This window comes from Triticum aestivum, chromosome 2A, assembly GCF_018294505.1.
Source record: "Triticum aestivum cultivar Chinese Spring chromosome 2A, IWGSC CS RefSeq v2.1, whole genome shotgun sequence".
Lineage (NCBI taxonomy): Eukaryota > Viridiplantae > Streptophyta > Magnoliopsida > Poales > Poaceae > Triticum > Triticum aestivum.
In genome coordinates this window covers 142,571,221-142,582,434 of record NC_057797.1, presented here as the reverse complement: position 1 = coordinate 142,582,434, position 11,214 = coordinate 142,571,221, and the positions used below count along the sequence as shown (strand labels likewise).

Here is an 11,214-nt window from a genome sequence, read left to right as displayed (position 1 = left end):
TGGTCGGTCGGTTCGACAGCTCAGTTGCACCTATCTGGTCGACCCCGGCTGATTTCCTCTTGAAGACGCCATACATCAGTCAGAGTTGGCTGTTTGGTGACACGGATTGGGCTTGCACGCGTTCGCGTAGGAGCTTCCGTCGCCGCACCGCGGTGTCAGGTCACTGGCGCACCAAAAATGCTACACCCAGGAAAAGTTCCTTACTGCACCAGTTGCTTCTGGTTCTGGGTGTCAATTGCCGATGATCGGCAGTTCAACTGCAGCTAGCTGCTCCCGGTAGCAGGTTCCTGTCGTTTTCTCTACCATTGTACTGCGCTAGACGATCGGTTGCGTGCGATTCGGCGAGGCTACCTGATCGATCCTCCTGATCGAAACAGGCCGGGCACCCGTCAGGGCTGGTGGATGAGTTCCGCACGCGTTCGCGTAGGAGCGTCGCCTCGTGCGCGCCGTACCATGCAGGTCACCGGCCGGCCGGCATGCGGTTCACGTAGACGCCGTACCGGCGCCAGCGCACGGTGGCTCTTGTCAGCGACACCGGCCGGCGCAGAGACAGTGAAAGAAGTTGAGCACTTCAGGGTATATTACAGTAGATGGGAATACTGAGGCCAGATGGATGGACTATTTTTCTTTATATCACATCATGAGCAGACTAATTGAGCTGGTTGGTGGACGTACGCAACGCCATCTCGTGTCCTCGTGTTTATGGTACGATGATGCAGTGAGTGATATCTGACGAAATATATTTGACTTCGCTACGTAGTTCCGAATCGAGTTGAAAGTGACCATTCCATGACGCCTTCCTTTTCATGTTGGCGTGACCATTCCTTAAGCAACTTAAGCTAGCTAACTATTCAAGTTCCAGCTAGCAATATGATAGCTACGTAACAAAAGGATTATATGTTCATGGTGCATTCTCATTTTGTCATATATTACTTATGGGGCCCCTTTTACTCCCCATACAACAATAAGGATTTCCCTGAATGTTTTCGTACAGTTTATGCAATAGAAATAAAAATGGAAATAGTCAAAGATGGTCACTAACTTCATTAACAGATCTTATTGTTTAGACACCAATTAGAGTATTTTTGTTCATCAATTTGGTGAAATATATTTTCTACACTCTCCCGTTCCAAAATATTTGAAGTTCTAAATGTGTCCAAGTTTAGAGAAAAATATATTAACATCTACAAAACCAAACTAAATTCATTAGATTCATCACAAAGTATATTTTCATTTCATAAATATTTGATATTAATCTAGAAAGTAACACACTTTTCTATATACTTGGTCAAATTTGAATAGCTTGACTTAGGACAAACCTAGACCTTCAAGTATTTTGGAATGGAGGCAGTAGTATCTGTAATGGGGATTTTGATTTTTATTATGCTGAAATAACTACATGGTGGCATACAAATCCTATTCTTTTGTTCTTTTGACGAAATTAAAACTTGTGTTACACCCAATATTTCTCGCCTCAACTAATATCATCTGGAGGGTGAAAAGTGTCTTCGCGATTCGCATAAACCTGGACTAAAAAAACAAAATAAACAACCAATTGATTTTGTACTACGGCTAAATTAACAGTGCACCCCTTCAAGTATTTGTATGAACTTCTCAAATATTGTTCCAACGTCAACAAACATAAACAACTTATTTTAAAAAGTACGAATAGCAAATATATAGGTGATATTTATGGACATATCTATAGAAAGCTTTTACAACTTTGGCATTTTATATTATTTTAAGTGCTTTTAGGAAGAAACTTATATGTAGATTTGATATTATTTTAAGTGTTTTTAGTAGGAAAACCTTGAAAAATCATATATGTAGATATGCCGAAAAGTATTTGAGTGTTTATCGATATACTATAGTAGAAATTTTTGGTTAAAGTCGCATCTTGTAGACTGTCAATGTCCTAAAGCATCATTTATGTGTGACCTCAAGGGAGTAATTTGTTTAATACTCCCTCTATAAACTTTTATAAGACGTTTTTTAACAATGGTCTAGAAAAAGTAGGCCAGACCTGCAACACATGCTAATGCTACTTCGCTTCTCAGCCAAAAAAAAAAACTATCATAAACCGTTGCTAGCTTTTGGTTGGAGACTTTTTTTTTCAACAAGTGGTTCCAGAATGTTATCGTATTATGCTTCCAATCAAACCTTGGTTTCCAGGCCTTCTCTACGAATAAAAAGACAAAAGCAAGGTAATTGTCCAGTAAATGAAATTTGTTCGAAGCACATAATGTAGCCAAAACATAACTCTTTAGTCATGCACATATGTAAATTCAAACACAACTCCAATATTAAAACTCTAAACATGAAACATATTTATTCATGTGTAGATATCATATATATATATATATACATCGTGCATACAGGCAAAGTGGAGTAGGGAATATGTTGAGAAGCTAAACCATGCAACACCACTCAGACGTAACGCTCCCGTCGGGAATTAGAGCGCAGGCTCTAAAGGCATCTCTAGCCGCGCCCCCAACAGGCCCTCCCAAGCGATTTTGCCGCGCCGGCGCCAAAAAAACGGCCCAGTCGTGCCCCCAGAAGCCCGTTTTTCGCCGGCTCGGGCCAAAACTGGTGCCGGCGGACCCAGGCCGAATCCGGGGCCCTGGGGGGCGCTTGGGGAGCCGGCACAAGCGAAAAAGGCGCGTGGGCCCGCCCTGGCGGCGACCCGAGGGCCTTTTCCCGCCGCTTCTTGACGCTTTTCCCTCGCATCTCTTTCGCTCGCTCGCCTTCCTCCCGCCATTCCCACCATTTCTCCCATCAAACCCCCTCCAGCTCGCCTTCCAGTCGCCGCCATGCCGCCGAAGAAGTACGCCATATGCCGCGCGCGGCGGCAACCACGACTAGCACCGTGGCCCAGCCGAAGCAGAGGAAGTCGAGGGCGCCGCCATCGAAGCCATTGGGCATGTCGAACGCCGAGTGGAGGGTGGAAGTTCAGCGACGCGACGCAGTCACCACCGACTCCGGACGCGTCAGAGGGGCGGCCGGACGGCCACAAATTGGCAAAGAAGGGGAAAAATGCCGACGCGGCAACCGCGCGAGTGCAGGAGTCCATCGAGCATTGCCTCGCCGACACCCAGGCCCGGGCCGTCCTACATGAAGAGAAGACCGAGGCGCGGTGGTCGTCGCTGATGAAGAACAGCGCCATCAAGCTCGACCTGCTCCGGACGAACGTCGCCGCGAAGAAGAGGAACACCGACATGTCTTTTCTGATGGGCGGGGCGGACATGCTCCAGAGCAACGACGAGCAGCTCAGGGCGTGGTACATGGCGGAGCGCGGCCTTATCCTGAACCAGATGCAGACGGCAACGCCGACGACGCCGACGACGCAAGCTCCCGTGCCCACGACCACACGGACGCCAAGCCCGAACGACGCCTCTACATCGCCGCCCAGCAGTGCCGAAGCCGCGCCGACACAGCCCAGCACCGAAGCAGTTCTGACACCGCCGAGCCCGCGCATGCCGACTCCGCCAATGCCTGGAGCCGACCCGCCGAGTGAATCATTGCGCACGCGAACTTGCGGCGTGCGGCGCTCTGTTTTTTGTAACGCCAGACTACGTCCGATCGTTGGATTTGTGGCGTTTTTTGAGAGCGGGAACGACCAAGTTTAAATTTCCCGCATCCTGAGGTCGGTGCTTGGGGGCGTGACTGGGAGCTAGGTCGCCCCCAGGGGCCGAACTAGCGTCGGCACGCCCCAGGCCGCTCTATTTAGGCGCCCTGGGGGCCGAACGGCTGGAGATGCCCTAACAACATGTACAACACAAACATGCAAATAAGGGAAAACTTTGTTTTTGCCACTTTAGTTTTTGCCAACTTTGCTTAAGCCACTCTAGAATTTGACATTTCACTTTTGCCATTCTTAGAGACAATATATCACTTTTGTCATTCCGTGGCAAAAGCAAAAAAATTAGAGTGGCAATTGTGATACATGTCAAAAGCTAAGAGTGGCAAAAGTGAAATGAAAAATTATCGTTTTTGCCACGAAATGGCATTTGTGATGTATTGTCAAAAGCTAAAAGTGACAAAAATGAGATGTCAAATTCTAGAGTGGCATAAGCAAAGTTGGCAAAAACTAGAGTGGCAAAAATAAAGTTTTCCCTGCAAATAAGTCTATAACAATCTCTCTCTCTCTTTCACACACACACATGTATAGTCTATAGTTTTAATACTTAGATAACGGGCACTACGCGGATGTAGCTAGTCCTATCATGGCTTGGCCGCTGGCTCCGGAAAGTGGAACTTGGGCTTCGGAGGCAGCTCGGCTTTGGGGAACGGCGGCATTTCGTGCTTCGGGACCTCTGGCACAACAGGGTGCGGTAACTCGGGCTCTTTCGGCACCCCAGGCACGGCATGGTGTGGCATTTCAGGCTTTGGCAACTCTGGCATCGCAGGGTGCGGCAGCTCGTGCTCCTTTGGCACCTCTGGCACGACGGGGTGTGGCGCTTCAGGCTTCTTTGGCACCTCCGGCATGACAGGGCGTGGCAGATCGTGCTCCTTTGGCACCTCCGGAACGATTGAGTGTGGCGCTTGAGTCTCCTTTGGCACCGCAGGCACAATCGGATGCGGCAGTTCGGGCTTCGGGATCTCGGGCATAGCAGGGTGCGGTGGCAGGTCGTGCTTTGGCACCTCCGGCACCTTGGGATGTGGCACTTCCTTTGGCGTCTCCGGGACAGCCGGATGCGGCAGTTCAGGCTTCAGGAGCTCGGGCATAGCAGGGTGCGGTGGCAGCTCGTGCTTTGGCACCTCCGGCACCATGGGGTGTGACACTTCAGGCTCCTTTGGCGTCTCCGGCACCATGGGGTGTGGCACTTCGGGCACTAGAGGGTGCGGTGGTTCAGGCTTCGGCAGCTCGGGCACGGCAGGGTGCGGCGAGAGTTCGGGCTTTGGTAGCTCTGGGACGATCGGATGTGGTGGATACTGCTTCTTAGGCACAGCCTCCTCTAGGTGCCGTGCTGCACTGCTCATGGAGCTGCATGAGAGCAGCAGCGCCACAAGGAAGACAAGGGAGGCCATGGTATTCTTGCACAGCATGGTTGAGGCCGTACGTGTGTGCTTCTGGTTCTTGGTGTGATGGCTGGGAGATAGAAGAAGGCCGGTATTTATAGCCAAAATGCTACACCCTACATGCAGCCGGGCGGGTATACATGCATGCATATGTTTGCGGTAGACGCTTGTAGCGCTCTGACTCAATTTTGGTGCCTTGCTGGCCTGCAGGTAGGTCACCTGCATCTCGGTGGTTGTTTACTCACTTCTCTGCCTATCCATCTCTAGTTATGTGTAGTTAAATTAGTTTGGAATATTGAGGAGACATGAGTGATGACATGATATGGTCGGTGATACATTTCAAGCTCTAATTGTTTGTTTACTTTGCTCTAAAAATAGTCTCTAAGATTGTACCAGAACCTGCTGTCCAAATGTAGCATATGAATACATGCTACTCAGCCTACGCACCGAGATATCCTGTGCTACGGCGAACATGAACGCAAGTGTTTTTCTAAACGAGTACGCAAGTGTTTTCTGGACGATTCGGTAATTGGTCGCTCGGTTCAGCAGCGCAGCTGCACCTATCTCGTCGACCTGGCTGATCTCCTGAAGAGGCCATACATTAGTCACTAGTCAGAGTTGGCCGTTTGGTGATGGATTGAGCGCGCACGCGCTCGCGTAGGAGCGTCCGTCGCCGTACCGCGGTGTCAGGTCACTCTGGCGCACGGTCGACCTGGTACGGCAGGTGTTAGGTCACCACTCACCAGCGAACGGCTGTGGTCAGGAAACGTCCCCGTGCCCTTATTTTGACATGTTTATTGCGGTGGTTGTGCTTGATTAGGGTTAGCTAGCTCCACGTCACTGAGCTCGAGATCGCATGCTATCATGTGGATGTGGGATGTGTCTTTCGGCAAGGCGGTTGCTTTGTTGCAGGTTGAGCAGAAAACGACTTGCGGGTATATTAGTTGGGAACATTGAGTGCAGATTAGAATACCTTCTCTCTTTTTTATCTAATGAGCAGACTGCAGGTCAAGGACAAGCTGCTGAGATACACAGTAGTGTGATGAACTATATTTACCAGTATTTGAGTTGCTGACAGCGCTCACCACGCTGTGTGATGAACTATATTTGACTTCGCTAGTTCCGGATCGAGTTGAAAATGACCATCCTTTTCATGTTGGCGTGACCATTCTTCAAGCAACTTAAAGCTACCTAACTCCTTAGGTACCAAAGCCACACGCACACAAATATCTTCAGGTACTTCATTGTATTTCGGATCTATTTTTTATCATAAATTTAAGTTGTATGTAGCAAAAATAGTACTCCATCCGTCCCATAATATAAGAGCGTTTTTGACACTCCATTCAAAACTACTTCCAAATACAAATCTAGCAATACACATTTTATAACATAGTATTACTTGATACCGTGAATGCATAGCACTTTACCGAAAAAGGTTTTCGCCCCGCTTTATATTATAAAGCAAATGCCCAAGCCAAACATCCAACAAGGTTTAAACACACACACACACACAGACACACAGGTCTAGCATAGACAAGCAGTCAAAGGGTTAATGCTGAGGGCACAGCTCAACAAGCCCTGAAGAAACAAAAAAAGAACGCACGCGTGGGGTGCGGCATAGCATCTAGTCGGGCTCGGGGGGAGGGGGGCGGAGGGAGCGGAAGGCCATCGATCGAAGGTCGGCGAGGAGGTTGCTGATTACGTCCCGGTCCTGGGGGCGGCTAAGCGGCCGCCAGAGCTGCAACTATCCACACGTTTTAAAGATGGCGTCAGTAGCACGTCGAAGAGGCATCTTCTGTATGACAAGCTTATTGCGTACGGTCCAAAGCGTCCAGGCAAGGAACCCGACGCAAAGCCATCTAATATGCCTGTAGCGAGGGGGGAGGCCTGAATCTCCGCAAGCAGGTCAGGGAAGTTGGTGTTGCACCACTGGCCCCCAACCGTCTCACGGAAACAGGACCAAAGGGATTGTGCCGTGGAGCACGAGAAGAAGATGTAGTTGGCATCCTCCACCATGCCGCACATGGGGCACATCCCATCCCCAGGTCCATTACGCTTAAGGACCTCTACGCCGGATGGGAGGCGGCCTCGGATCCATTGCCACAGGAAGATCCTGATCTTCAGGGGCAGGCGGATGTCCCAGATCAAACTGAAGGGCTCGGGGGCCGTCGAGGGGGCGATGGCCGCGTAGAGGGATTTGGTGGAGAAGCAGCCGGAAGGTTCCAGGTGCCAAGAGATGGCGTCCGGGGTGTCGGCGACGTCCATAGGGAGGAGGGTGATGTCCTGGAGGAGGACATCCCAAGCGGCTACTTCAGGGGGGCAAAGGGGCGGCGGAAAGCGAGGCACCCTAGGTCAATAAGGACCGTCTCGACAGAGACCCGAGGGTCAACAGCAATGGCGAAGAGCTCCGGAAAACGCGCGGCCAGGGGGGTGTCGCCAAGCCACCTATCAAACCAGAACAGGGTCGAGGACCCAGTACCAACCAAAATGGATGTGCCAATGCGAAGCACGGGCAGCAGCTGGACGATGGCCTGCCAAAACTGGGAGCCGCCTGAGCGCTGACAGAATGCGAGAGGCTGTCCACGAAGGTACTTGTTCTGGATGATAGTGAGCCAAAGTCCTCTATCGCCATTGGCAATGCGCCAGAGCCAACGGGTCAAGACGGCAATGTTCATGCGTCGGGAGGACAAGATCCCAAGACCGCCCTGGTCCTTGGGTTTGCAGATATCTGGCCAGCTGACCATGTGGTACTTCTGCTTATCCCCCTCCCCATCCCAGAAGAATCTGGATTGGTATTTGGCGATCTCCTGATGAAGGGTTTCATGGAGGCTATAGAAGCTCATGAGGAACCATAGAAGGCTGGCAAGCGAAGAATTAATAAGGATCACGCGAGCAGTCTGCGACAACCAGCGCCCTTTCCAGGGCTCAACGCGATGTTGCATACGGGTCACCGTGGGGCGAAGATCGGCCACGGTGAGGCGCGAATCACTAATGGGGATCCCCACGTAAGTCGTGGGGAAAGAACTCAACCAACAATTTAGTCGGTCAGCAATAGCTTGTGCTTCCTCCAAGGGGTATCCGAGAATCATCACTTCGCTCTTATCGAAGTTGATGGTTAGGCCCGACATTTGTTGGAAGCACAGGAGGAGGAACTTCAGGTTAGCAATATCTAGAGCGGAGCCCTCCACCATTATTATGGTATCATCCGCATATTGAAGGAGGGAGACCCCTCCCCCTCCGACTAGGTGGGGGACGATGTCGCGATATGGCCAGCGTCCTTGTCCTTATCCAGGATGGATGCTAGGGCATCGACCACCATGTTGAACAAGAACGGCGAGAAAGGGTCACCCTGACGAACCCCACAGAGGATGGGGAAGTAGGGCCCAATGTCACCGTTGATGTTCACTGCGGTCCGGCCACAGGAGACAAGCTGCATGACGCGAGTCACCCAACGGTCGTCGAAGCCCTTACGAAGCAACACTTTTCGCAAGAAGGGCCAGTGGACCGTGTCGTATGCTTTGTGGAAGTAGCTTTAGAAAGACTGCGCGATGGCGTTTTAGAAGACAAGCTGCATGGCGCTTTAGGAAAAGTACGTTAACCGAAGCTACGTAACAAAAGGACTATATATTATTAACTCTTTCTCGTTTTGTTATACATTACTTTCGGCGTCACGTTTACTCCCCATATAACAACAAGATTATCTCTCGCAAAAATAAGTAAGTTATAATTTATGCAAAATAAACAATTGGAAATAACAGTCACTAACTTCATTGGCACACCTTGTTGTTTAGACCCCAATTGGAACATTTTCGTTAATCAAATGGGTGAAAAACTATACTTTGTAAGTACCTTTAATGAATATATTTTTATTTTTATTATGCTGGGATATAACAACATAATGCTGCGTGTATTTTTTTAGTTGTTGCAACAAAGGTTATAAAGATCTGTAGATATCAGATAGGTTAAATCTATTGCCCACGAAAAAGATCTCCTTCTTTTGTTCGTTGAATGAAATTTAAACTTGCTTACCATCCAATATTTCTCACCTCCTTATTTGTTTTGGAACGTGAAAATGTTTCCACCATTCACATCAACTTTGGCTAAGAAAAACCACCCGGCATGAAAGGTGAGCTATATAAAAAAACTTTGGCTAAGAAAAAAGGAAAAAACGGCCTATTTTGTATAGAAAAATAGGCATCCGCCTTCGAGTTTTTGCATGAACATCTGGAAAAAAATACCCGTAAAAAACTTATTTGTAAAAATAAAATCACCCATAGTATATAGGTGATGTTTTGGACTTATGTCTAGAAATTTATTAAAACTCTGACTGTTGATATCGTTTTAAATAATTATATAGAAACTTCCAAAATCATATGTGTAGATTTGTCAAAAAGTATTTTGAAAATATCTTTTTTTAAGGAAGTTGCTCTGTGGATTTCAAAGGCAAAAAGTTGTAGAATGACCAGGCTTATTAAGGAAACCAGACCGAAAACCAAAAAAAAGGGTAAACAACACCGCTAGGCGTTGACCAAGCTAGACCACCAGCATCAACGTGACCGTAGCCCGAGGAGTAGTGAGCAGAATCTTCGGAAAACGCCTCCAATAAGGAAAATAACGTCGCCGTCACCAACATTGACCCCTGTTGAAAACCAAGCTTTCGCCCTGAACTGCTCATAACCATCCAACCAAACTTTGGGGAAGAGTCCGGTAACACAAAAAAAGCCAAGCTTTCGAGCTCGTTTTGGACTGTCAATTAATGTCCAAAGACATGAAGGGAATAGTTTGTTTAAGACTTAAAAACTAGACGCAAAAAACAAACAATTTTATTGTCTGAAGCGCATAATGTAGCAAAAACATAAGAAGTCTTTACTCTTTAGTGATGGACATAAGTAAATCGGAACACAACTGCAATCTGAAACTCCAAACACAAATATATTTATTCATGTGCATATCATATACATCGTGCATTTACATAAAAGGAACAGATTGAGCAGTTGCACCATGCAATACCACTCAGACATAACGCTCTCGTCAGGAACTAGAGTGCGGGCTCTAACGGCACACACACACACACACACACACACACACACACACACACACACACACACACACACACACACACACACACACATGTATATTATATAGTTTAATAATACTTAGATAATGGGTACTGTGGGGATGAGCTAGTCCGATCATGGCTTGGTCTCTGGCTTTGGAAAATGGAACTCGGGCTTCAGGGGCAGCTCAGCTTTGGGGAACGGCGGCATTTCGTGCTTCGGGACCTCTGGCACAATAGGGTGCGGTAACTCGGGCTCCTTCAGCGCCTCAGGGTGTGGCACATGGGGCTCCTTCGGCGCCTCTGGCACGGCATGGTGTGGCATTTCAGGCTTCGACAACTCTGGTATGGCAGGGTGCGGCAGCTCGTGCTCCTTTGGCACCTCCGGCACGATGGGGTGCGGCAGTTCGTGCTCCTTTGGCACCTCCGGCATGACGGGGTGTGGCACTTCAGGCTCCTTAGCCACCTCGGGCACATGCGGCACTTCAGGCTTCGGGAGCTTGGGCACAGCAGGGTGCGGAGGTAGTTCGTTCTTTGGCACCTCGGGCACCACGGGATGTGGCACTTCGGGCTCCTTTGCTACCTCAGGCACAACTGGATGCGGCACTTCAGGCTTCGGGAGCTCGGGCACAGCAGGGTGCGGCGGTAGTTCATGCTTTGGCACGTCGGGCACCATGGGGTGTGGCACTTCGGGCACGAGAGTGTGCGGTGGCTCAGGCTTGGGCAGCTCGGGCACGGCGGGGTGCGGCGGGAGTTCGGGCTTTGGCAGCTCCGGGACGATCGGATGTGGTGGATACTCCTTCTTGGGCACGGCCTCCTCTAGGTGCCGTGCTGCGCTGCTCATGGAGCTGCATGAGAGCAGCAGCGCCACGAGGAAGACAAGGGAGGCCATGGTGTTCTTGTCTATGTGTATCGATCAGAGAGAGGCAAGTTCTTGCTGTGATGTCTTGGAGATAGGAGAAGGCTGATATTTATAGCGCTCCAAAAGCCAAATGGAAAAAATCGCGGCATGCGGGTAGACATGCATGCATGCATCCATGCATGTAACTTTCAGTGGACAGTAGTTGCCTGGCTGAAACTTTTGGTGGGTTCGCTGGCAGATCACCTGCATTTCGGTGGTTGTTTACTTACTTCTGTTT

General features: G+C 49.3%; 2 protein-coding genes across 2 annotated transcripts; both read right to left on the bottom strand.

Moving 5' to 3' along the window:
* Window positions 1-4,088: 4,088 nt before the first annotated feature.
* LOC123185026 (protein PELPK1) lies at window positions 4,089-5,097 on the bottom strand. Its single transcript, XM_044597047.1, has one exon. The coding sequence runs from the start codon at window positions 5,044-5,046 to the stop codon at window positions 4,222-4,224; it is 825 nt and encodes a 274-aa protein (XP_044452982.1). The 5' UTR covers window positions 5,047-5,097; the 3' UTR covers window positions 4,089-4,221.
* A 4,835-nt stretch (window positions 5,098-9,932) lies between these two features.
* Window positions 9,933-11,010, bottom strand: LOC123185025 (protein PELPK1). Its single transcript, XM_044597046.1, has one exon. The coding sequence runs from the start codon at window positions 10,965-10,967 to the stop codon at window positions 10,212-10,214; it is 756 nt and encodes a 251-aa protein (XP_044452981.1). The 5' UTR covers window positions 10,968-11,010; the 3' UTR covers window positions 9,933-10,211.
* Window positions 11,011-11,214: the final 204 nt, after the last annotated feature.